This window comes from Apus apus, chromosome 7, assembly GCF_020740795.1.
Source record: "Apus apus isolate bApuApu2 chromosome 7, bApuApu2.pri.cur, whole genome shotgun sequence".
NCBI classification, from domain to species: domain Eukaryota; kingdom Metazoa; phylum Chordata; class Aves; order Apodiformes; family Apodidae; genus Apus; species Apus apus.
In genome coordinates, this window is record NC_067288.1 from 14013520 (window position 1) to 14039932 (window position 26413).

General features: G+C 40.5%; 3 protein-coding genes across 7 annotated transcripts in view; 2 read left to right on the plus strand and 1 right to left on the minus strand.

Annotated features, from left to right (window-relative positions):
- The window catches only part of ABCA4 (ATP binding cassette subfamily A member 4), a 66075-nt gene extending 64173 nt beyond the window's left edge, over positions 1-1902 (plus strand). Inside the window, exon 47 of the mRNA XM_051625157.1 lies at positions 479-1902. Coding sequence (XP_051481117.1) covers positions 479-601 — 123 coding nt within the window. The 3' untranslated portion in view covers positions 602-1902. The remainder of the gene's footprint in view (positions 1-478) is intronic.
- Positions 1903-2251: 349 nt separating this feature from the next.
- TECR (trans-2,3-enoyl-CoA reductase) lies at positions 2252-26248 on the minus strand. 5 transcript variants are annotated; one of them, XM_051624320.1, is made up of 14 exons: positions 25954-26248; positions 25478-25538; positions 15485-15535; positions 14931-14982; positions 14553-14597; positions 13138-13241; positions 10993-11108; positions 10769-10874; positions 6395-6467; positions 6258-6301; positions 5079-5136; positions 4273-4361; positions 3221-3266; positions 2252-3126 (listed from the first exon to the last, which is right to left on the minus strand). In XM_051624320.1, the coding sequence occupies exons 4-14, from the start codon at positions 14944-14946 to the stop codon at positions 2999-3001; spliced, it is 825 nt and encodes a 274-aa protein (XP_051480280.1). In that variant the 5' UTR covers positions 14947-14982; positions 15485-15535; positions 25478-25538; positions 25954-26248; the 3' UTR covers positions 2252-2998. The 5 variants fall into 5 exon arrangements, with proteins under 5 accessions (XP_051480280.1, XP_051480278.1, XP_051480279.1 ...); XM_051624318.1 differs by lacking the exon at positions 25478-25538; XM_051624319.1 differs by having other exon boundaries at positions 25478-26248.
- LOC127386807 (translation initiation factor IF-2-like) lies at positions 23630-24864 on the plus strand. Its single transcript, XM_051624323.1, has 2 exons — positions 23630-24601; positions 24771-24864. Exons 1-2 carry the CDS (start codon positions 24042-24044, stop codon positions 24844-24846), a joined length of 636 nt encoding a protein of 211 aa, XP_051480283.1. The 5' UTR covers positions 23630-24041; the 3' UTR covers positions 24847-24864.
- Positions 26249-26413: the final 165 nt, after the last annotated feature.

A 26413-nucleotide genomic window follows, 5' to 3' on the forward strand; every position in this document is an offset into this window, starting at 1 on the left:
TGGAAAGTTCACTGGGACTGTTGGCAGCCCCCAGTTGCTGGAGGGTATTAGCCCCATCTGCTTGCTTTCCTAAGTAGCTGAGGGTCCACATATGCAAAGCTGTATTTGAGTATGCTAGAGAGACATTCCTGGCTGCTTTACAGCTTCCTACTAAAATATTCCATCTCCTCTTTCCCATCACAACCACTTACTTATGTTGCGCAAGCCATGCAAACCTTGCTGAACCCATCTCCTGCTTAAGAAAAAACAGGATTTCAATTCCAAGTAAGTGCATGCAAAGGAAGGAAGTTACAAGGAAGCTTATCAAAATAAAGAAATTAATGATCCCTGCAGATAAGCAGTATCTTAGTTCAGTTCATGTGTATGGATTCCCCTTTCTGTCTCTTCCCTGCAGGGAGGCTATGAGGATGCAAATATACAGAGACACTGACACATCTCAGTCAATGAGATGGTGACATTTTCTGCTTTCCTCACACAGGTTTTTGTGAACTTTGCTAAACAGCAGATTGAGGATGAGGAAATTCCTTTGCATCCCCGTGCAGCTGGAGCCAACCAAGAAGCAAAGGTGTCCCCTGCTTTTCATCAGCACACAGCTGCATAGACTGTTCCTACAGTCACTAGCGCTTAGAGTGCACAGTGCAAAGATGTGCCATATCAGAGCAGCACAAGGGTAAAACAAAGGTTCCTGCATTCAGTATTATACTGATTTTTTTGCACCTTTCTGAGCACTTTGCTCACAACAACAGCCCTAGAAACAGCAAACTTCTGCTGCTCTACCAGGAACACAACATGCTGAAAGTGTCAAAGGAAAGGCAGGTCCTTGCTCTAGAACAAAATCTTCTGCTAACATAAAGTTACAATGTAAGATACAAGAAGTCTCATTCCTCCTTGTTGACAGGAGTGTTAAAGACAGTTTCTCTATCTGGTCCTTTCAGGCTGGTAGGTTTTCCCTGTTTAACTCTTAAGTCAGCTTCTACCAGTCAATAGTCAGGTCCCAAGGCAGAGAGCATTGCCCAGCTTAGACATGGATTCCAGACATCCTGAGTGCACAGGACTACCAAGGTCAGAACATCAGTGCTGGCAGACTGCTTCACTGTCTCACCAGGCTGCCAGTGAAAACAAACGGTTGTCTCAGCACGAATGGGAAGAATTAATTCAAATCCCAGACCCAGCCAAGAAATTTGCTTTTTTTAAAAAAAAAAAAAGAAAAATTCTTAATGAAAATGATCTCATACTTATCTTCAAGTTTCTCAAATAGAAGCAGAATGTCAAAATGGAGATTAAAAGGAAAGAGAGTATCTCCAAATCAGCCAAAAGTTTTGCTTTCTCATGGAGGCGATATCTTTGCTACTAAACAAGCTAAAATTTTTCTTCTTTCCCTGTGACTGGACCTTCATTGGGTATAAAGTGTGGATGGAGTATGTGCTTTATCTGTGCTCAGAAGGAAAATTTCAACCTGCTTGGACTCCACACTGCACTCAGTGGGAAATCATTTGACATTTACCTCTTTTCTCTGGTTCATGGTTAAACTAGTGGAAAATGATAATACTGAAAACAAATTAATTATGATATATTGCTTCAGTTATCTACCAGATTTAACCTTTTCTAAGAAATCTTCTCTTAGATATTTTGCACAGAAATAAAATCTGGGTCATATATTTTTGTTTAGTTAGGGTTTTTCTTCAATTGATGTAAATTTTTTTTTAAATATAAGGACATTCTTGCTTTTTACTGTACAAAATATTACAAAACTTCAGCAACAAGCGTAATCGTCTTTTGCCATAATTATTTCAACTGATTTAAAAACAGTCTAGAATTTATTGAATATTTCATCCTTACAAATAGTTGCAAAAATCTTCCTATAAATCCATTATAGATTAATAAATTAATAATTAAACAAAACAGTATCTACGTATTTTCTTCATATTCTAAACTAGCTTCTTTAAAATGTCATTCAGAAAGATTGCCATAGTCTCTTTTTTACTAGATTTACACAAAACCCGACTAAGTTCCACTGAACATCTTGTGAAAAGGAAAACACAGGAAGTCCAAAATGTAGCTGATTTTTCTCCCTGGCTTTGAAAATAGGAAGGGAGCTAGCGTTCTGAAGACTAGAAGTCACTTCATGTATTTACAAGTGTATTGAATGTTATTCATATAATTCTGACATAAAATGCTAGATAAAAGGTCCTTTAGTATCACATGGACTTGTTATATGAAAACAAACCAAATATCACAGATGCAACACAGATCAGATCTTCTGAACCTTATTTACTAATATGCAATTTCCTAATGAAGAATACTAAAAACAAACAAAAAAACCCCAACAATGCAGAATGTTACACCCAGAAATATTAGAAATATTTCTTACTTCATATTCTTTTGGAAAATTAGGGGTTAGACCCAAATCAGGTATTGAGATATTGCCTATTTCTTTATTCCAGGAAACATTCATATTCTTTGGTAGTGTTATTTGTTCCAAAGCACCTGCCTCCAGGCAGCACATTCTCTTCTTCAAGTCAAAGAAGGCACATCATGCAACTGTCTTCAGGCCAGCTGGCCATGCTGGCTGAGCTCTCTAGTAGTTAGCTAGTATGTCCTCATTCCAATGTACTTATGCCTTGCAGAATGCCACTGCTAAATCTGGAGCTGCTTTTCAGCACAGGCTTCTCAGTGTCTCTGATCCATCAATCTAAATAGACTAGCACAGGAAAACCTTAGTCAATCAGGTTACAGTGAACTGCGGTGGCTTTTGACTACCAGCTGTGCAATGAAGCCTTATTTTTTTAAAGTGCTCTGAGCTGAGAATTCTTGAATGTAAGGAAGTGTAGCTTTCAAGTGCATACAGTTTTCCTTAGCAGTGGAGATTCAACATGCACCAAAATCCTTTAAATTAGTTCACTTATTTGGCAGGAGGTTTATGAGCTTTTCCTTCTTGAAGTTCCATGCAATGTTCAAGTTAAACCTCTTTCTTTTTTTTCTTTTTTTTCTTTTTTTTTTATAACAAAAAGGGAATAATTGGCATTCGAAGACTTGGATAATCCTTGAATTCTCGTACGTAGGTGCAGTGTTTATCCTTTGCCCAGATTGTCATCTGAATGAAGCAAAGCAAGGTGAAAAGCCCCACTGAAAAGAAGGGAGAAAAAAATACGTTTCATTGTCAGGTTTAAACCCTACTCTTGTTACTGATATCAGGGTGAAGTACCAAAATATTACTCACCTGGAACACACTGAGTCATGATAGTGAAACTGATCCAGGTCCCCACCTGTTTTGGCCAAGGAAATTTAAAATATTTCTGGTGACAGCATTTGCATTTATGTCTCTATTGATCAAAAATAACTTTGTCCTAGTATAGGTAAATAAAAAGCCAAGGTCAGCCAGATCCATTTCTAGTGTTAATAATCTTTAGCCAAAAAAGTGAACAGTGCCTTATCACAAACCAAACCTTTGTGTTTGCTTCTATAGTTACCATCATGACAAAATTTTAAACTTTACAATACAGTGCCCTTCCCATTTCTCTGCCTGATATGTGTTTGTCACTCCATCGATGCTAGGAACAGCAACTTCCTGTAGCCTGCGGCCAAATGCTGTTCTCATCAACATCTGTTAATCTCCACTGAAGTAAAAATCTGGCCTTGTCCTCTGTGCAAGACTGAATTTTACAGAGTTGTACTGGTTTTAACTGCTTTTGAATGAAGTCTGGAATGTGGCTTCTGATTAAGGAATATGAAACAATAAACTTATTCAAGCTTTTAAAGCAGTCACCACCAACATAAGCAACTGTGTAACTTAAGAAAATGGAGAAGACAACCTAGGTCTATTTCCTTTTTTTCTCTACCACAAGATCTTCTATTCATCTGCTCACTTATCTTCCTGTGTACTGTGATATTCCTGGGCTCTCTTATATTATAAATCCCCCAGATGCCCCCATCCCCTCACTGCAACATACAGTTAGTGGGAATCTCCATGTTCCTGTCTGCAAAATTTGCACTGCTTGAAAGTGTATCTGCCTTGTCTAGCAGCCACACTGAAGCACAGGTGCAGGGGCTGCGCTGTCACTTTAAGGCTAGCCCCATAAGTACTGCCTCAAGGGAGGAGAGGAAAAACAGACAAGTTCCTGTTGGCAATCTCATTTCATGGGATTTAGGGGGGAAGGGGAAATGTATTGATCTGAACTTTTTCAGAGGTCTCTTCCATATATAACATTCCCAAATAAATGTAAATATATTCAGCAAAACTAAAATCATAACATCTTGTTTGAAAATACATACCTCATATGTATAGTTAGGGCAAGATACAAAGACAAACAGCCATGTGAAAGGATTCTTCGTTGGATATGGGATCTTACGGAGTTTGGATCCTATAGATTAGAAGACAAATCACAAAATATTCACACTCCTAAATATATTGTTTACTATAAAGACAACCCAGCTCTTCCTACTTCTGTGTCTCATCAGTGTCAGAGGGACAAGCAGAATGTGGGAAAACAGGATGTCCTCTGAACCCACAAAAAAGGAATAGGATAATTGTGAGGAAATGTTCAAGGCATTAGAATGTCATTGACATATGCCTTTGATCATAGTCCTGTAACAAGAGGGTACCTCAAGTTTTAGATTTAGAAGTTAAGGATTTTCTCAGATTGTCACAGAATGGTATTTTAGCATTCATAGTAGACAGCTGTAAGATTTTTTGCTTGTGCCGAAGGAGCCCTGGACTGCACAGAGATCTTGTGCTCCTGTAGAAGCCAGTGAAATTACTTTCCTTTGCTCACCAAAGCATAGCTTCTACTAGCACTGTTTCCTTTTGCATGACCAGTGCAACTAATATAACTGCTCCCCCCCAAACAATTTGGCCCTAACCAGTAAAAATTCCAGTAAGATAACACGTGTTTTTTAACAGTCTGGTTTCTTTGCACTGTCCTATCTCCCCTGGAATCCAGCCTTTACAGTGTTGAGCAACCCACAGCAGCCAGCTGGTGGTATCAGTGCCCCTCAGGATCAGGTCTTTCATGAGGCAGAGTAACTGTAGAAGCAGTGAATGGCTGCACAAAAGTGAAAAATTATTATGCAATTTTTACCACTTCTCCGGAGGTCACTGAGTGCAACATGAATGGAAAAATTTCCAGCTTCACACAGCTGCAAGAAAAAGCATGACAGAGTTAAAAATGTGTTTCCCTTCTATTTACTCTTCTTTCTTTTGTTATTTCCTGAGGTACTTAAAAAAAATAATAATCTATTATATACATAATAAATATCCTTAACCATGATTGGTGTCTGACAGAAGGATGGAATGTCTTTGTTTAAACATTATTCTATATAATACTCATATAATTATTATATTTGCCAGCAAGTGTGGACACAGTGTCCAAAAGATCAAATTTACTTCTTACAAAAGCCCCCTGATATCTAAAGGCAGTAAACCAAAGGGGATAAAACTAAGTCCAGGAGATACTTGCTTTATATTTTGGTTATTTTTATGTCTTTAAAAACACCCCAAAGTTACTTTAGATTCTTCTTGGTTTCTCAGAAGTTATTAAAGTCCCAAGGAAGATATGGGTTGGACTCTGAGTAAGTTTTCTTCTTAGAGTATAATTGATATGAATCATTAAATGTAATTGACCTAGCTTCCTCCACTGATTTAAAATAATGCTCCCCAATCAATTATGCAGAAAGGATATTGAAATGACCCATTAATACAGACAGTCTCCAGAGTCTGCAAAGCACAACTATTAAAGCTTCTGCATGTATGAAGTGTTCCTAGAAACTGTGAGAATGAGCAGACAGAATTTTGCTTTGTAGAAAAGCTGTACAAAATTTCTGAAGCCCAGCAAAATGAACCTCTGTCCTTGGAAATTATCATCAACATACTTTCTTAGTTGACCACTTCTCTGAGTTTATGACCTGTTGTGATTCTTAATACTGAATAAACTGCTCACAGAACGAACAAACTCACTGGCTTTTCAACACAGTGTCACAAACTGGTAGTTCTAGGATTCTTTTACAGATTATGACAGATCATCCCAGCAGACAGATATCCCAATCTCCAAAGGGATACTGAATCAAAATCTTCCCTTGTGCACAAGATCACATTAAAAACAGACAGATTTATCTGTTCTGTGTGCCAGTGCTCAGCTATAGGAGTATGTCCCAAGTGTTCAAGTTTTGAGTATCTGCACATCCTACTCACTCCTCCACTTATACTACATAAGAAATAAAGCAACATGTTTTCACATTTTATAGAAAAGCAACAAACCTACCAGAAACATGATCACAGCAAAATTTATCTGTTTTTTCCCATAAGCTAAAAAAAAAAAAAAGGGTTTTACATGTGATTAATACTAATAGACAAATATGTATGTACTTAAATCACATTGAGGGCTGTTTTGCTACTTACAAGGAGGAGTGTAAAGAGGATGATTGATGTAATAAGCAAGCCAAGCTGCAAATCCCCAGTAATACAAGCAGTTCTGGAAAACAGGGAATTTTGTTTGTTTGTTTTAGTACAGTCTTCTAGGCCAGTATTCCCCACAAGGACTGCAGATAACAATGAATAGAGCTGATCAATACAACAAAAAATGACAATACTAACTGTGGTAAGGTGGGAGCAGACAACAGGAATTAACAGGAAGGAAATAGTGCTCATAGAATAAGATTTCCACTCAGGTATCTTGGAGCTGTTAAGTTTATAAACAGTTTTAGAAAATACGATAATACTATTTAAACAACTTTATGTTGTCTGGCTTGCCATTTGGCCAAATATGAAGTACCATACAGACTGTGTGTTAAAGAGAGACTTGTTTTTCTAACCCCTGAGACTTCATGAAACCAGATTTAGGCATTGTGCTCTCTTCCCTGCCTATTTGTATTGCCCAATCTCTTGCCTTTCCTCTTCACCCCATTAGTTTTCTTCCTTTCCCATGCTTTCACTTTTCTTCCCTAAAGTCATCATGCCTGACACTTCCCTCTGACCTTTCATTGTCAAATCTTTAGTTTGTCCTTTTAGGTGCTGTCCTTGGCTTTCTGTGATCCAGCTTCAATTCTCTAAACTCTGGTGACATATCTGTCACTAATGGATGTACTGACTCATTCCTGACCAATCTCAGGACTTGTTCAAAGGTTTCATCCATAAAAAAAAACCTACATACAACAACAATCTCTATCTCCTGTTTGATTTTCCTGGCTCTGCCTGTTGTGTTTTTTCTTCTGATGCTGATTGCTGCTTCAGGATCTTGGTGACAGGTTATATTCTTCCTTCTCAGATATCTGTAGGTAGGAAAGAGGCCTTTTCTTGGCCCATTCCTCTTCTTCCTCAATGCTCTCACCTCTAGGTGCCACTCTCTTGCAGACAGACTGTAACCCTTGTCAGTAACTCATAAATTTGCCTCTCATCAGGTGTGATTTCTTCCTTTATCAAACCTAGTGCCTCAGTTTTTAAGGTTTTAGGGCATGTTTTGTTACCACCTGGACTTCAGCAAGACCAAAATGGCATTCTTTATCTTCCTTTCACCACTTCTGTTCTTTTCCTTCCCCTTCCCTCCTATTTTCACTCTTTCTGGTGATGCTTTTTCCTTGGCCTTCCAATAGGTTCACATACCTTAGACATGTCTAGGTTTTTTTGCTTTCTCCTTCACAGCTTTCCTTTCCTGCTCACACAGACAAAATCCTTATTCAAGGCTGCATTCTTTCCTTTCCTGCCTGGTTTAACTTTTTTTTTTTTCTTTAATTGTGCAGCCTTTTTCTCCTATATATACCAGAACTGCATTTCTAGCAATAATACCCCGAAAAGTGATTAGCTCAGCATCTGCAACCCACTCTAGCTGACTGCATTGTCTGACAGTGCATTTTTTCTGAAAATGCTGGTGAAGGGTAAGCCCCCCCATCTGCTGCAAGCAGCTGTATCAAACATTTAGTTGCATATCTGATTTCTTTTCAGAGTTAATTGAATCACTGAAGTGCCCAGAGACCTCAGATAAAAGGGGCACCCTTTTGGGTATGCTGTAATACAAGCACGTAGTATGTCCTTGCTCTGAGACTTTATATAAATAGATAACCAATGAGAAAGAGCAAATTATTAACCACAGTTACAGATCAAGTGGGGAAAAAAAGGGTAGAGAGATTTAGTAACTTCCCTGTGATGACATTCCTTTTCCCCAGGAAAAGTAGCAGACCCAGAAGATTAACTCCAAGGAACAATAAGCTAGTTAGTGTCCTATCAATAAACTGCTGCTTCCTCCCTAAAACTAGCTTCCTCCATCATCTCCTACAATTTACTAGCTGCTGTACAAACCTAGGTGCAAGCAATTTCTTGTAATCTTGGAATTGCATCTTATGAAAAGCCTTTTCCCTATTTTTGGGGCTTGGCACAGGATGACAATGGATTTCAGTAAAATAAAATTAATAAATTATCATGGCTCAGCTCCCAACAATACATGTTGTAATTAAACTGAACAAGTACTATTCATCCAAAGAACATGATTTACTGTAAGAGTATTTCTCAGTTATAAGAAAAGGAGCTTTAAGATGAGTGGAGTCTGCCACTGCTAAGGTACTTAGCAGTAACACTACAAATATCCAGCTGCCACTAGAAGCCTTATTGCTCATATAAAAGCCTTCAGTAAGGTTCAGATAGGAACAGCAGGGTACATGCAGACTTCATACATTTTCTGTGAATCTTTCATATTTCAGGTGAATAGTAAAACTTTACAACAGTCTCTTGTAAAAAGATGTTGTGAATCAAGTCCAGATATTGCAGGGATTCCAAAATAAATTATTCCTAAATTTACAAAGTTATGATTAGGATTATTGTCTTCTCTAGTGCAATTGACGGTCTCTATGATGATCAAAACTATTTCTTAATGCCCCGCCTATGTTTATTCTTGGCCAGCATGTACCCCTCTATTTGTCCTGTTCTATTGTCTTACGGTTAAAATGGTATTTCTTTAGATCTAGAGTTTCCATTCCAGCAGAGTTCTTTATAGAAACTGACAAGATCTCTTTTTTCACTCATGAAAATATTCACTAAGACCAGGCATAAGACCAGTCTTTGAGGAATCCCTCTGGAACCTCCCTATTATTAAAGGTCTGACAGATCCCTTTCTGGCACAACCACAATCATCTTTCCTTCAGTTAGTTCCCTTTCAGAACACTTTTTTTCCTATTAATCCCTATCACCCAAGCCAGTTGTTAGCACTAAGTCTAGATAAATCAGGTATTCTACTTTCCATTGCCTAGAAAGTCATGTATCTTAAAGAATTCTACTGTGTTAGTATATAGCATGAACTGCTTTTGGTGAGTCCCTGCTGTGTTTTACAGCATCATGTATTCCTATTGCCATGTGCTGAACAAAGGATGAAAATCAGAAATCTGATCCATTCCTGTCTCAGATCTCTGCTTATTGAGACTGAAGTGTCTCTTGTTAAAGCGCTTTACATTGTGCTTAGCAAATCAGCCAGCTAGATCTCCCAAGTAAGTGATCAAATGCTTAAAGTAAGAGGCTTTATCTACCATCTGTATGTGAGAGAAAAAAGGGAAGAGGATGTGATATTTTTCTCACTGGACAATTTTGGAGTAACACCACCAAAGTCAATGAAATTATAAAAGCAAATCAAACCCAAGCACTGCTAAGCAACCAGATGAACTGAGAGCGACATTACAAATGAAAGCAAGTGCCATCAACCTGAGAAGGTGTAAGAGTAGAAGTGATCAAAATTACTGGTACAATTGTCAATTTTAGCAACAAAGGTTTGTGTGGTCTGAAAGGAATGAGTAGTCATCAGAAGTGGCAATGAGAAAATTAAGATTTATCACATTGTACATATTCTTTTTCAAGGTAAAGTTGCTAATTTATCTGCTGTTTTAACATGTATTAGCTGCTGTTGTGTCAAGAAACAAGTCTTTAAGAGATCTGCTGGCCTCTTAACAACACTTTCTCTGAGGCCCACTGCTCAGCCACAGTCCCTCCTGTTTAGAAAGCATGAAGCTATCACCAGAGCCACTGCACAGCTATAAGGAGTTTGCCACAAGGTAGAGCATCAGCTGCTGGGAGTATTCCTGCCAGAAATGCCGATACTGTACTGTAGACTTTTCCAGTTGTAGGCAATAATCTCCTGCCTTCCTAAATGTAAAACATTTTTGAATGTCACTGTGTCTCTGTTGCAAGCCTTTGTAAAATAACTACAGCCCATGCAGTACACTGTACTACTTTGCAGGCATCTAGGAAACAGAGGGTCTGCATCTCTATGCCACAGCAGCACTAGTGACATGATGGAGTGCTCCTGCAGGAGAAGAAAGTGCAGAACAACCAAACTGCTTTGCACTTGTTCAAAGGTAAATTAACTATTGCTTAACAGCAAAGACAGTGTTAGGGGCAAAGAAGTAGTAAAATCACTGTTACAAAAAATAATTCTTAAAAAAACAAAACAAAACAACCCTCCCAACATTGTGCCTGCCTGTGCTACCTTTAAAATTAGGATTGTTAGTAAAGCCTTCATGCCCAAGGAGCTATCTGAGTGAGAAGGAAGGGTATGTTCGAGGTTTAAAAATCTAAAAGAGCAATGAGAATACTATAACATGCATAACAGTATGGCAACATGTGTCTCATACAGCAGCAACCTTAAGAAGTCTTTAGAAAGAACTACAGCTTTATGGTAACATTTGTTGTGCATTATTATAAAAGCCACACCAAAAAATCTGTGCTGCAGTGGCAGAGCATAGGTTGGCTAGGTTGGATTTGTAAGGGAAGCTATGGGTAGATTCTGACAAAATTTACCTTCACAATATTCCTCAGTGGCATAGTCCCATGGGAGAATCGATGAACAAATACTGTTTCAATCAACCTTTTGATGTAGTGGAAAGAATGGCAGATACATGCCAAGCTAGAAACAGCAAGACAAAAGCATTTAAGAGTGCTTAAAAAAAAAAGTGCAGCAAGACATTTGGAATAAGACTACAATGCTAACAAGAAATATTGCTCAAGCCTGCAAATGAACTTACTTAACTACTGGATGCGGACTTGATGTAAACCTCTCATCCAGTCCATAGACAAAAGGCATGCGGAAATAAAACAGAAAATAGATGAACAATGGGCCTGTATATTCTATCAAAAATACCTGCAAAAAGAGAAAAAGTAATTAGACAGCTGAATTAGGTGGTGGGTTTGCTTTGGTTTGTGATAACTAATGCAGAGGGATAAACAACTCCACTGCCCCAGCATGGCATTTGCAGAGGCAGGAAGGGACAACCAGGTTTGGGCTTGGGCTGTGAAACTCACAGACATGCAGGTAAATGTTCTGCAATGCATTTGCCTCTGTTGCATACAAACAGCCATGGCCAGTGCAGCTGACACAGTAGGGGTATCAAAAGATCATAATGGCAGTCCAGATATCATGAGAAATATGCACACATTACATTTATGCAGCTCTCATCCTCCTCTTGCCTTCAAAAGCTGTTGCTTTATTTTGGGATAAAATGAAATTTGGTGAAGAATTTATCTTGAAAAATATAAGGTTTGTAATGAATGAATTTTGTTTAAGCTTGTAAGTGCTCACAGGTGACCCCATCTGTATGAACAGTTAGCACAGCAGATGTCATGGGACACAATCAGTTCATTCAAACAATCTCTTGTAGAAAGGAAAAAAAAGGAGACAGAGAAAGCCAAATACACTCTTATCTAACTTGATTTAATTTCAGATAGACATGTATTTCTTGGAAAACTTGGAAACATAACTTTAAACTGAGTTAATTTCCGACTAAACACTAAGAGTTGAATTTTCCATACTTCTATAAGTGAGGAAGGTAGGCCCATACCTCGTGTATGAAGAAAGAAGGATTGTACTTCTGTCAAAAAAAAAAGATAAAACACTAAAAAAAAAAACACCCCACAACAAAAACACACCAACCAGGAACCACTGTTTTCTAATGTGTTTAGAGTTATTTTAACACTGAGAAAAGTTGTTACGGACTTCTGTAAAAATGATCATTTTCTCTGGTGAAGATTGGATTTGATTGTAGATTGCCATTTTGATTTGATAAAACTGAAGTATTTTGTGACTTACATTTAATGAAGTAGCTTGACAGGCAGAGAATGCAGAATGTAAAGGAAAGATTATGGAATGGTAGAAGTCTGGTGTTACTCTGCACTGTGGCATTCTGGTATATATTAATGCATGTGTGTCTTGGAGTCTACATTGCCATTAGAAGTTTTTGTCTGTCTTTTTTTTTTTTTTTTGATTGTGTAATAGCTGCCTGATTTATCAGCATTTCACCTAAAGTAATGATGTGAAGATTTGGTCTTGCAGAATATTTGACTTTTTAATTTTACCTCCTATGAATATCATCTTCACTATTTGTCATTAGCACAAGATTTTATGAAGGTCTCATAGCTAAGAAATGTTAAGTATGCCTTAAAGGTAAGGGGTACTTTACCCTTCAAGCTGTTGTTTCATTAGAATGAGTATAATATGTGCATCATGGACTTTATGAAGAACTGGAAAGGTCATTGGTCACGCCACTGCATAAATAGCAGGGCTGAGTTGCCTGCTGAATGAGATGTGACAGAAGTTGTATTTAAGCTAAGATAGTAAACGTGCAAGGTCTTTGTGGATGGCTACTAATTCTGCAGAAACAAACACTGTCATTAGGCTGCCACTAGCACCCTGGGTCACAGCCTCATGCAGACAGCTAACTGATTTTTTCATGCATTTTCCTGCTGTAGTCACTTAAATTACTGACATGTGAAGTTGCCCACATGTCTCTTTGCCGGACAAACTCACAGGTGTATAATCCTGATCTTTGTCAGGAGAGTTACAAGGGCCCTGTGAACCAGATCCTTAAAGGCATTTAGACATCTAATTCCTAGTGACTTTGCAGTAGACATCTAAATTAATTTGAGAACCTGCACCTTGATTCAGTTGAGCCAACCTACTCCAAAGCAAGTTTTCATCAGCTGCTCTTCCAGGCATTCAGAATATTCTGTCACTACTTTCCCTGATTAAATGAACTGAAGCAATGAGGATTCACTGCCTGCATTCACTATTAGAGGAGGCATCATGCAGAAATACTGAAGAGACAAAACATGATGTAAGCATTAATTATGGAAAAATAGCCATCAAAATGGCTCAGACTTGAAGCATAGCTCACCGTAGTCCATCCTATCTGTGGCCCTAAATCTTTAAAGTATAAGGTAGCAGTTGTGCCAACAGGGAGATGCTGCAGGATTTCCTCATCCCTCAGGGACTTTCCTTCTGAGAAGGAAAGAATTACATCTCAGTGAAATTCCAATCAACTTTGGTAGCATACTAGCTTTATACTGTGCTTTAACTAATCTGTGAGATTCTTTGATGAGACCTAAGTTTCTTGGAATCTCAATAAACAAACTAAGAATGTTTATATTTCACTTTGATTTATCCCTGTAACTACATGTAAGCCTGGACCCTCTGTTCTCACCAAGGAGAACTATCAGTCCTGTGTGCCTGCCTACTCTAGTTGACTTGGCTCATCACTGCTACAGCAGCATTTGCTGCTGGGTCACTGCCCTTCAACACAGTACACTGGCCCCTTAGTCAGCTGCACCTCCATCTCTCTCCTCTTTTTATTGCTCATCATCAGACAAACAGAAACTAGGATAAGATGAGTTTGGAATGCTCTCCTACAGAGGTTTTCATTGCCTCCTTTTTCCCCAACCAGCTACCTAGGAGGTGATTCCACAGGACTTGTGCTAGTGCTGAAGTTTTTAATGCCTAGATGCTCCAGAAAGCCAGCATTTTCTCACGGTAGGTCTCACCGCAAAAGTCCATGGAGGAATCTGACAAGGTAGATCTTTGAAGATACTCATATGCCTGTTTTCCATGGACAGATTCTACACAGTGAACTAATGTTCACCAGCATAATTTTAAGGGACTGTTTAAATAAAATTTTGCTTAATGGAAACAAAAGAAGAAACTGCTACCTTTTATCCTGAAAACTATGACGAATTAACACAGTTTGGCTATTAGACTTTCTTTTGTGCATCTAGGCCATGTACTAAGAGGCTTCTAGTAGCAACATCTACAACTGCATTAAGTCAGCCACCTGGCATCAACTTTGTCAGCAAATCCTGCATCCATGGCAATGTGTTTTGCATTGGCTTACCTCAAAAGAACTGTATGTAATTCCTGTCTGAGAGCACAAGATTATGTGAACTGATAGCTCTAACATGTAGCCCATTTTAGTACTCCCAGCAGAGCATCACTGTGGAGATCATTTCATTCCAGCTAAGGGAAATTACTGTTAGATTCTGTGCTGCTTGTCTTCAAAGCAAAAGTGCTCAGTAGTTAGAAAGTGCATTGGAACAATGTGCAGGCTCCTGAGTTAATTACCAAGCACCAGTTACATGGATGGAACTCTGTTCAGTACTTTCAAAGAATTAAAATTTTACTTAATTCTCTTCATCTCTCACAATCCTAATTAAGATAGCTGGAAACTCAATTCTTAAGAGCAAATACTCGTGCAAAGGGTACTTTTTATGCCAGGCCCCTGCTCAGAGCTTTGTTACTCTACTCCTCACAAGTACTTACTTGGATCAAGTTTTATCGACTGCCTTGCTGGATACCACTGAGGATCTGTAAGACCACATAGAATTGTGTGACACACAATGCTTGTTTTAGATCATCCACTATTATAATAAATGCAACACAATAAAGTAAGGTTTAGCTAAAGATTTTTAGGAATATTTATTCAACATTAATATCTGTGAGAAATTATGCAGCCAAAAAATACAGAGGGGAATCAGGCCAGTATAAAAAATGATACTGAAATCTCACTGTGACCGCATTCATGTGCAGGTTGCTTAGCATGATTGTGTGTACATCACATGCTTCAAATTATGTAATTTTCTCCTATTTATATTCTGGATGTTCTGATGTGATGTGAACTGCTGCAAAAGTTATACTCACATAATTTATGGAACATAAATCTGATCTCCCTAATTGTGGCATTTGGTTCCACCTAGGCAACAAAAAATAATGTATATGTAAGATGCATATTTTGAAAGACAACTACTGGGTGTAAGACTATACAAGTAGAAATGTGACTCAAACAGTGTAATAACATAACTATCTTACAGATGACTAGGATCAGTACAGATGATTCAAAGCACTTCGTACAGGAAAAGGGAGCACAATTTGTGGCATCTGTTTAGAGGCTTCTCTAGAAGAGATAAAGAGTTACCACAACAGCAGTGACAGCTTGATGGCTTATGAGTGAGTAAGGCAGAACTGGCACCATCTTAATGAAGTATCTGAAGTTGTGCTTTTTGTCCAAAAGATCCTTCTGGAGAAGGATTTAAGTACTCTGTAGTCAGTATGAACTGTGCATAATTGTTGCTTCTTCAGTGGCCAAAGAAAGGCTATCAAGGGATGAAATGCCCTTCATCAGCACTAAGTTTTCTTAAGAAAAGTTATTTATTTTTAAATAGTTACCTAGCATTTGAAACAGATTTTTGTTTTACCTTATCTAGGAAGCATAGCTGTTTCTTTGTCTTCAAATCAAGGATTTCCACCTGACAGGACACAAAATGATAATTACTAATTATTGATTAAATAATCTCTAAACACTTGATTGATTCCCAAATTCATAATCATGGTTTAGAGTGAGATGCCATTTTTCTCTGTTCTGTGAACTGCACTCAACTTGCAAAAAATTCATATTCTTGCCAAATAAATTGTCTTCCTGGATATATTCAGAAGCAGAAGTAGCTAACTTATGGGTTAAAACACATTGATCTGGGGTATTTTCTTATGCTACAGCAAAAGGAACAAATAAGTGATAGAGAAATTTCACAGGAATCACTAAGAAACAGAATTTTTATTATTTGTAAAACTAGAAAGACAGTTTGAGAAAAAAACACTAATTGTGCATGTATATGCACGTGAGCAAATACTCTGATTACATGCAGCTTGAAGATTAGTGTGCATTGTTCCCAGAGTATTTGAGTTGTAAAGAGAGTGGAAAACATTGGCAGCCATAATGAACAGAAGCAGCTTAAGATCGGGACTTCACAAATCCCTACAATGTTGTTATTGGAATAATTCAGTGTTGCTCTTGCCTCTCAGATAACCTGTACTAGTAACTACATACTAATTTTATATTCCAAGCAGCAGTTTAGCTATGGCTCTGCAAAGGAAAGAGCAGTTTATTTCCATGATCAAATAGCAAAAGGTTATTTCAATCAATAGCCAAGCAGAAAAGTCCCCAGACATTTCAAAGCCCAGTTGCAGCAGGCTAGCAAAACCTAAAATACAGTCATGGTGTTTTAGTTTCATTTTTTCTCATCAGACACTTTGTAATGGAACTTTGTGCTACAGCTAAGAGCAAAAGTTCAAAACTTAGGACTTGACATTAAATGACTGGGACTATCATTATTAAGTACCAAAAAAGTTTCTTGGTTTTAAATAAATGTCTAGCATTAATTATGTTTGGTATTAACTGGCCAAGGGGACAGATTAACATTAGACTTTAAATTTGATTCCTTACTAAAAATAGGAGTCACAGACCAGTATCTTTCTAATAGGATTACTTTGAAGAGATCACTTGGTTAAAGTATCTTATTTCCTTCTTTTACTTGTCCCAAATTGTTTGTTCTCTATTGGATCATTTCCAGTCAGAAGTATCACATCTGATCTCCACAAGGATTATCTCTGCAGTGGTATTTTCTACTTGTGCATTGTAAACTCCAAGTGGGACATCAAAGGAGGTAGGCACTTTTCCTCCTTTGTGATATGTAATGAATATGATTATTGGGATGTTTACTCTTAATTTTTTAATATTTGAAACAACACAAATAGCAATTTTTAATGTCCCTATTTGTGGGACAGCATCGGAAAGCAAATGAAGTGGATTCCCTTCCAAGAGGACTGTTCTTGAAATACAGCATTCTGACTCTTGCAGTCCACAGAACAAGTACTGTGGGGGCTGTGAAACATTTTTGTCCCTTCTGATGCTAAGTTGCTACAAGAATTATAGAAACCGTTTTTGTATCTCAAAGCTCTTGTATCAGTTAGTGCCACTGGGCTGCCCTACAGACTGCAGCAGTGCCCACACTTCTGGTGGTCTCCTTCTGGTTCCATACCCACTCCCAGCGTATACGTGTTGGATCAGAATCCCCCAGGGGCAGTTTTAGTCTATGGCCTTCAGTGGCTGTGTTAGAGAAATCTCCAGGCCAACTACAGAGTGTTTTGGATATCTTTCTGCCACCTACACTCTTTTAATTGGATTAATCTCATTTTGCACAAGGCCAGACTGACAAGTATAGAACATTTTGTTTTGCTCTGTGGTTTTCATGGGAGTGGCTGTACAGAAATGTAGGTATTTCTGTGAACCTTTGAAATCAGTTTGGAAAACAAACAAACCAACCATCCAAGATCTTCTATACTGTTATTTGGTTCCATTCCAGTAAATCTCTTTGAAGTCCAAAACTGACATAGCTGCCTGTACTGGCCCATTTCTTCAAATACCTAAAGGGAGCCTATAGAAATGACGGATTCAGACTCTTCTTGAAGGTGCACATGGAGAGACAATGGACACCAGTTGCGATATGGGAAAATCCAAACAGATACAGGGAAATTTTTTCTCCATGAGCTGGGCCAAGCATTGGAACAAGTTGCCTAGAGAGGATGTTTAATTTCTGTCCTTGGAGGTACTTAAGACTGGACAACTCCCAATGCCATTTTATCTAGTTGTATCTGCTTTGAGCAGGAGATGGGCTACATGGCTTCCAGAAGTCCCTTGAAACCTAAGCTATTCAATGTTTCTGCTTTTTTGGATACCCATTCCTGAACTTCAATTCAAGATCTAAACTAATATAAAACATTCTTTCCCTTTTTAGAAAGACAGTTGTAGGAACACAGCTATAGATTCTACTCCAGCACATAGAAATTTGTGCCAGGACAGAGTGAAAACAAGGTAACTCTTTCCTCTGATTATCATGCCTCTTAGCTGTATCAGAACATCCCCAGTGGTTAGATGTTCCCTGCATAAGGAACAGAAAAGCCTGGTCCAAAGCAAGAAAGGTTATTTTTTTCAGAACATAATGGTTAGTCTCCTGAGCCCAGGTAGCACTGAACACTCTTTCCACTCTTCGGGCACAGCACCAAGTCAGTTAATGTATTGGTTGGCAGCAATTTTTTGATACCCAGCAATCTGGTCTTGGAACACTTATTGATGTGTATCATCCCTTTCAAACATAAATTGTTTGGCTCAGAGAACTTTAATTTCTATGTGTTTTCAAAACATTTAGCACAATAGGACACTGACCTTTGGCTTGCACTCGTGCAATATGACTTACAGTCCACTCACTTGGTTAATTTTTAAAGGTATTTTAAATTGCAGCTTCTCTAAAACTACTTTGAGTAGAACTTAATCACTAGGCAGAGTTGTGCAAGATAGCTATGATGAAACTCTTATAAGTGACTTCAAATATGTATCTTCAATGTTCAAAGGACATTTGTTCCAGTCTGTAAGGGTTAAAGAGTGTCTCTTTAAAAACAGAAAAATTCTTAAATTTTATTATTTAGAACAGGTTGATCAATATACAATATAAGCAGAAAAAAAAAGTACATTCAACTGTTTAACTTTTCTTCAGAAAATAAAAGGGGAAAATAAAAGGGGGGGAAGCTTATTCATGGGGAAGAACAGTTGAGCAAACAGTGTTTAAATGACAATTTTTAAGACACGGTGTCTCTCAATAGGATTACAAAAATATAGGAGATCAAATTCCCACAGTTTAAAGCCGTATCAAGTGCTTAAGGATCAATGTATCTTCAAAAAATATGTGGTAACTGTTATGGAAATATATATTTATCATGCCTGTGCATCTTGGAAGTTTTATTTGCAGCCATTTGTACTCAGCAGATTCAGTAAACTCTAGGTAAGTGAGATTTTCTGAGCACTGACATAGGCATATACTGTATTGATTTATTTTGAAATTACTCAGTAAAAAAAAAAAGCTTATTTTACAGGCTAGGAATCAACCAGCCATGAAAGATCAATGCAGAATGAATTAATTCTCCCCGAACTGTTAGAGTGCTTCTGTAAGTCTGATTCCTTGAATTTAACACTAAAACAAATCCAGAAATTATCACAGCCCTAATTAAATCTTTCTAAACATTTTATTTTTTCTTATGGAATTAGAAATTTCCCATGTCTCCTTAGACTTTTCTGATATACTGTGTTGCTCCTGAAGTAAGCATCCCTTAGTGTGCATCCACCTAGAACAGTATCTTTCTTTCTGATACAGGCAACAGCATGTGACCCAGAAAAAGTAATAAAATAGGGCAAGAATATAGTGTGTTCACTTGGAGTGGGAGGCTGGATAATTTTTCACAAAATGGAAGAACTGTTAGAGATTTGTGCTTTCACAGTGAATTCTGGCTTGTGAAAGCCTATGAAAGCTTTCCAGCTTTTACTAGCATGACATCTTCCAGGAAGATACACAAGATGGGAAAGAACCTGCACTAGTTAATACTCTGTGGGTATTTACTCACCCTGGCTAAGGCAGAGCCTCACGTTGCCAATTTCCCAGGCAGACTGGAGAGTGGCATCATTCTCTGAGTATCACTGTCACTATGAAGCAGACTGGAGTGACTTTATCTGAGCACCCAAGCCAGCTTTGACTCAACACTAAGTAGACATCCAGGTTTTTCAACACCACTGCATACCCTTTTCCATGTGCCAGAGAATACTCATTGCCTCAGGGCTTCAGTTTATCGTGATTATTTTCTACAATGACAAATTTCAGGTAGAAGAGATTTATAAATTATTTGTCAAATTACGTTGAATTCTTTGCATCAGCACCTTTGCAATGTTGAACTTCAGTACCTATCATTCCGTAACTACTCTTCAGGGATCATTTGGTGTATGCATGTCAAAATATACATCCAGTGTATGCTTTTGACATTGAACTGAAGTGACTGAGAGGAGAGATTTTTTATTATTATTATTATTATTTTATTTTTTTACTTTTTTAACCCAGAGGTGTCAAGGATGGGTCTCTTGTCTTTTGACTGGGCAAGAAGACTGGAAGCCTTGGGAAGTTTGGAGCCCTTATACTGACATTAACTATCCATACAGAAAAAGGAGAAATTACTGTGTTTTTTTAAGTGAAGCAGCACAACTGAGTGTAGAAAGTGTTAAGTGTGTGGGGAAGTGGGATAGGAAGAGATAGGAAGAATAGGAAGAGATAGGAAGAGAAAGAAAGAATGCTTTTCCCTATCATCTCATCTCTCTCTGTGACAATAATCATACATGTTGCTTGTGAAAACAGAGATGTCTTCAAATAGCAGGGCAGTTTTCAGCAGTGTCCCTTGAAATGACCATTCATGTATCTTTTGTGCAGCCTTGTCTTGCTTAAGCAACTCTTGGAGGATACAGAATCTTGAAATCCTCTGCAGTCCTGCTTTTGGCACTTGCTCTCAGTGCTCTTACTTTTTGAGGCTTTAGACAGCATAGCTCTGAGTAGGAGAAGCCTTTGTAACAGGACCTGTGACATCTCAGCAATGCTAGCTAGGCAGCAGCCAGCCCCCCCACTTGCATTCAAAGGGTTTTCATCACCATCAGAAGGGAGAGAAACTTTAAATGCCAGGAAGGGGGGGCCAGTACATTATTGCTTTTAGACTGCACTGCATATGTCAGTTCCATCTATCCTCAGGGAGTGAAGACTCCAGAATATTTTTGGTTATCACTGCTCACAAAAGGCACTTTCCATCCAAACCAGTAAAGGAAGCAAAAGTACAACTCTTATGATAGTAATTTTCTGCAGTATATTTGTTCAAGCATCTTTCCTCTAGGAAGTCAGAGAGGCATACTATTTTCTCTATATGAAATGCTTTTGAAGACCTAAACCTGTCAAATAGAAAGAAAGGGCAGAATTCATCAGCCTAACTTCAGAGCTCTCTACTACAGACATTTACATCTGAGCATGTCACATAGACATCCTTTGTATGGAAAGGAGAAAAGCAGGCACTTTTAGGATAAACTGTATCATAAAGTCTGAAACACATCTAAAATAGGTCAGAAGAGTTGTTCTCTAATCAATTTGGAGAAATGAGCACTCCTAGGGAACATTAATTATCTAGATACAAGTCTCTATCATAAATCTCTAAATTTTCAGAGGTGGATCTCTTCAAATTATTAGGTGCAGTATTTTCAGGTATAAACATATTTCTTGTTCTTGCTAAGTTTCTCCTGAGCTATTAGTAATAAAAAAGCTGAGGTGAGATTAAAAAAATACCAATACATGAAGTAAATAAGACCTATTCCAGAATTATTACAGAATAAGAAATGTAAAGACAGCAATCTAGGAGAGACAGATCTAGAAGTACAGCAACCTGACTTGCCATATTAGTTCCAATCCAGACATCTCATAAGTAGAGGGGAATCATGCAGCCACTCTGGGATTTTTGCTATCCATTAGATTCAGCATAGTTTGGCTTAATTAGGTGGTTGCTCATAATTCTTGGTACTAAGTTTGAACACACCAAATTCAAAATAAGGAGTTAAAGGTACTTCCAAAACTGAACTTGCCTTTCACTGGCTTCTTAATAGTAACTTTTTAAGTGTCCCTGTCTTTAGCTGCACTGAGGAAGACTCTAATAAGGAAAAGGAAGGAAATTAACAGCCAGCCTCTTAGCACTCATAGTCATAAAACCATAGAATCATTTAGGTTGGAAATTACCTTTAAGATAATCGAGTCCAACTGTAAACCTAGCACCACCAAGTTCTCCATGAAACCATGTCACTAAGCACCACATTTTCTAATTATCTCCAGGGGTGGTGACTTGACCACTTGCCTGGAGAGCCTGTTCCAGTGGTTGACAAGCCTTTCAGTCAGTCTGATGTTCTTGCTGATCTTTTTGGAGGTCCATTCACTGAAGAGTAATTTTATTCACGTGTAAGGGAGTGGACCTTCCTACATACTCAGGAACTTATGAAATTGATTGAGTACTATACACGATCAAAAGCACAAATTCAACAAAACAGGAAGAAATATTCCACCAATAAACCTCTTCTATACTTGTAACAGTCATATTCTAAAAAATACAGCAACACTTTGTTGATTGTAAAGGGCTTCATAATACTGACAAGGAAGCACACCTAAAAAGCAATAAAGGGTAAATGGTTTAGAGATGTACATGGAACAGTACCTCAAACAGGGAATGCTACTGTTTGTAACACCCATAGAGATTTCTGCCCTGACTCCGGAAGCCATGGAAGAGGTGGGACACTTAAGTTCGCTCTTTTGATAGCTCAGTTTTGAATGCATGGTAGGGAAATGGAATCAGAATTCAAGTAAACTGAATTTATAAAAGAGATCAGATCAGTGGGGAGGACATGGCAGAAAGTGATATGCAACAGCACTGCTCAGTACTGCCAAGGTTGTCTTTGTCCACATCCTACACCCTGTGTCAGCTCAGACACCTGGTGCATGATCTAGGCAAATCTGTTCCACCCATTATCTGCTGTTCAGAGAAAAGGTCTAAAACATAGAAGGCTAGCATGTAAATTCATGAGGCATTCTGAGCTTGGATTAGTGTTGCTTAGACACAGGGTCTTGATTTAGGACACAAAGACCTGTATCTGCTGATACCGTTCTGCCTAGCAAGATGGAGCAGGTCTTTCCACATTCTTGTGTTTCTCCATCTACAAAATCAAGTAACAATAATGATGTCTGTGCTTTTGAGGTCTTATAGTAACAAGTGCTATTGAGAAGTTCAGTGAAGGCAGATGAGCAAACCTGCAGACCATGAAATGACTGAAGACATTCAGAAGGTAATACATGTCTGTTCCTACATTTGGAACTCACAAAAGTTTGGGACACTGGTAGGAAAGCAGTGAAAAGCTTGGCATTTTTCCTATAAAAAAGAGGGACATTGACACCGCAGAGGAAAAGGCTCGGGGCTGATGCCTGCCTCATGCCCACCACAGCCACAGATGGCTTATTTTGCAGAATTGTTAGTGACGTCCAAAACACTTTTATAGCTCTGAAAGGCAAATTCTGAACTTCTAGGTCATAGTAAGTAATGAGAGGAGCAACTGGTTTTCAGAGTTTTAGATTCTAATGTTCTAGCAACAATTGTTCTGTATTTTGCATGGGGGGGTGGACTGCCTTCATTTTTAGGTTAATCTTGTGCTGGAGAATCTGAAGTGTAAGCTTGCAGAAGGACATTCATGATTGCTGCCATGTAGCTGGTACCGACCTGCTTTTGTAATACAAGCCACTCCTAAGAATTTTTGTCTTAGCCCGTCTAACTCTAGCAAAGCGCTGGTGTGGCCCTGTATGTAACTGATCAGATACATCATTGCCCTTCACACTCCCCGGGTGGATGTTATTTTGCACTTTCTGTGCACACAAGGACCTCACTGTACTAATCTCCTTCCGGCTGTTTTTCCCTTCCCACGCAAGACTCGGACACGCCGTGCCATCGGCGGCCGGTGGAGCTGCCCGGGGCGGGGGCTGCGGGCGCCGTTCGCCCGCCGTCCCTCCTCCCCGCCGGCCGGTGCGGGCTGCCCCACGGAGGTGAGCCGGGCCGGGGGCCGGGCCGGGAGCGGTGCTCTGGGCCAGGGCACCAGCTCCCTCGCTGGCTCCGAGCCGCCAAGCCCGGCCGCCCTGGGGGTGCGGCTGCACCGGGCCGGTAGGCTGAGCCGGACGGCTGTCGGCGACATGCACAGCGGCTGGTGACAGCGTCTTCCAAGAAGTTGGGGACAGAAGGTACCGAGAAAATTGCTCGCTCTCGCTCTGTCCTGACGGCTGGGATGCACTGCCAGACCCACGCCGAGAGCCCGCCCGGAGACCGGGGACACCTTATCCCTCTGGGGCCACCTCCGAGGACCACCGGGGACGCGGGGAAAAGACCGGCCAGGGGAACGTGTCCGGGAAAGGGAAGTATTGACTGAGCAGGAACAACTTCTGCCCTCTCGCCCCGAGGAAACCTCGGCGAGCGGCGAGCCCCCCGCGGCGCGCTCCGCCTGACTCCAGCGGCGGTCACTTGCCTTGGCAGATCCGGGAGCGGATGGCTCCGGCTCTCCGGTGCTTCATTGCAGATGGAGGGGGAGAGAGGAGTCCACCGGGACCCCGGGCAGCTCCGGCCGCCGGCGGTAGGATGCTGCGGGGCCCAGCCCAGGCTCGCCCCGGCCGCCCCACGCCCCCGGCGCTGCCCGCACCCACCTCGAAGAAGCCGACTCTGCCGCCCATCCTGCGGGTTGTCACCAGGTTGCCACCGGGCTGTCACCGGGCTGTCACCGCGCCGCCTCCAGCCGCCGCGGCACCTTCCCCGGGCCCCCGCGCTGCGGCCAATCGGGCGGCGCCCGCCCCCGCGGGGGGAGCTCCCGGCGGCAGCGCCGGGCAGGGGGAGGCGGTGCCGGGACCCCCGCCCCGCCCCGGGCCGGGCAGCTGCGGAAACAGCCCCGTACGAGGCCACCGGTGGTGCCCTCGCAGCCCCCAGCAGTGCGGGGACCGCCGGGACCTCGCACCAGCCAAGTTCTGCCACTCCCGATGTTCAGAAACTGGGAGAGAAGAGTCATATTCCCTGACCACCTGGAGTGACGATTCAGTGGCATTTCATTCAGAAGGGTAATTTATTTTTCTTTGGACGTTACAGAATTACCGCAGGAAATCAAACACGTTTCATAATTTTGCAGATGTGAAGTAGCGGGATGAGATAACCGGCAAAAATACAACTGACCGTCAGCCAGAAAAAACATCCCCCTTTCTGTCTCTGATAGATTAACTTGCGTTTCAGGGGTGATTTGACCAACGACAGAACTCCGCTGAGATCCCCTCTGCTCTGCTCTGTTCCGGCTGCTACTGAGAATTAAATGCATGACATAAAAGCAGTACAGAGGCTCGTGTGTTCTCCAACCAGACTTCATTACGTTATATGCTTTTCCTAGAGCCAAGGTCAGTAAATATTAGCAAACTACAATGCTGAAAAGGAGCTTTGCTTTTTCACTGCCATAAATTTCCACTAGACAGAAATATTTATGCTATGCACTGTTTGAAAACCCTCTGCAATCCCCAAATTTAACCTGGTTCCATAGAATTATAACCATCAAAGCTATTTAAATATAAAATATAAAAAACTAAATTTCCCTACAAGAAAAGTCCTCCCTGGAAAGCCAGAAGGCCAATCAGAAAGACCCCAGAGGACAGAATTCACGACTAGTGTAAATATGGGCAAACCTGTGAAGGTGCATGGAGGTGTATGCTCCTTCCCAACCCAGCTATAGGTTTGCATGGTTAACCTTTGAGCCAGGTTAGACCTTCTGGATTTTTTTATGTTAAAGAATACAAAATTACTACTTTTGTAAGCAAATTGATATTTGTTTCAGTATATTTTACTTTCAGATGCTCTGTATTCATATAATGAGGAAAATATTTCAAATATATGAAAGCATTTCAATACAGAAAAGTAACTGGAATACAAATATAAAGAACATTTAAACTAACCTTCTATACCAGAAAGCTGACAGAAGTTATGCAAATTGTTTCTATTAATGCAGCATGCAGCCTGGGGAAGGAAAATCTGTTAGAAACACAATTCAGATTCCTGTACTGACAGCAAAATTACAATTTGTGGCATACTGCTCCCTTTAACTGTTGTTATATATATATATAATTTATTTATTTATTTATTTTTAAAAGGGGGGTAGGGGAGAAAAAAAAACACCTCCAATCTCCAATACAGAAGGACTTCAACCTTCAGAGTGTGGCTTCTGGAAAGCCACCTGATCTTAAAAAAAAAATAAAAATCCCCAAACCGTAATCCTTCGAGCTTCACAGACGTGCCTCCACTGAAACCAGCCGGTATCAAACTGGAGTGACACCCTGGCATTATGTTCCATCGAAATGCAAACATAGCCAAACTAAACAAGCACTTGGGTTCCTTTTTAGGCCTTTTATCTCAGCCTGTCTTTGTTACTTACAAGCATCATCACCAGAACTCGGTTTCGTTAACTGCACGAAGCCCGCAGAGCGGCTGAATAGCTCCTGCTGCTCAGACCGCGCCGTGCCCCGCAGAGGCTCACGCCCGGCGCGGGTGCGGAGCCCTGCCTGGCCCCGCCGCAGCGGGGCTGTCACCGACCCGCGGCGCTGCCGCCCGGCACAGCCACGCACACCCCGGGCGCTCCTCAGGGCGCTCGATGGGACCGACCCCCGCGGCCACCGACCCCTCGGCCAGACCGACACGCAGACCCCGCCGCGGCCGCCGCTGCGCTCCGGGCGCCTCACCCGCCCCCCCGGAAGGCCCCTCCCGCCCGCTGAGGGCCGGCGCGCAGGCGCGGGGCGCGAGCGGGAGGCGGCGCGCGCGCTGCCCGGCTGCTGCGCTCGTGCCGCGCGGGGCCCGCCCCGCCGCCCATTGTGCTCGTGCCATGTGACCGGGGGCGG

Coding starts and splice junctions, on each gene's coding strand:
- LOC127386807 (XM_051624323.1), top strand. CDS start 24,042: ATGGCTCCGGCTCTCCGGTGCTTCATTGCAGATGGAGGGGGAGAGAGG. Junction 24,602..24,770: donor GTGGCATTTCATTCAGAAGG/GTAATTTATTTT, acceptor CTTGCGTTTCAG/GGGTGATTTGACCAACGACA.
- TECR (XM_051624317.1), bottom strand. CDS start 24,223: ATGGGCGGCAGAGTCGGCTTCTTCGAG. Junction 14,983..15,484: donor AGCTATGCTTCCTAGATAAG/GTAAAACAAAAA, acceptor TTTGTTGCCTAG/GTGGAACCAAATGCCACAAT. Junction 6,468..10,768: donor CACTGAGGAATATTGTGAAG/GTAAATTTTGTC, acceptor CCTGTTTTCCAG/AACTGCTTGTATTACTGGGG.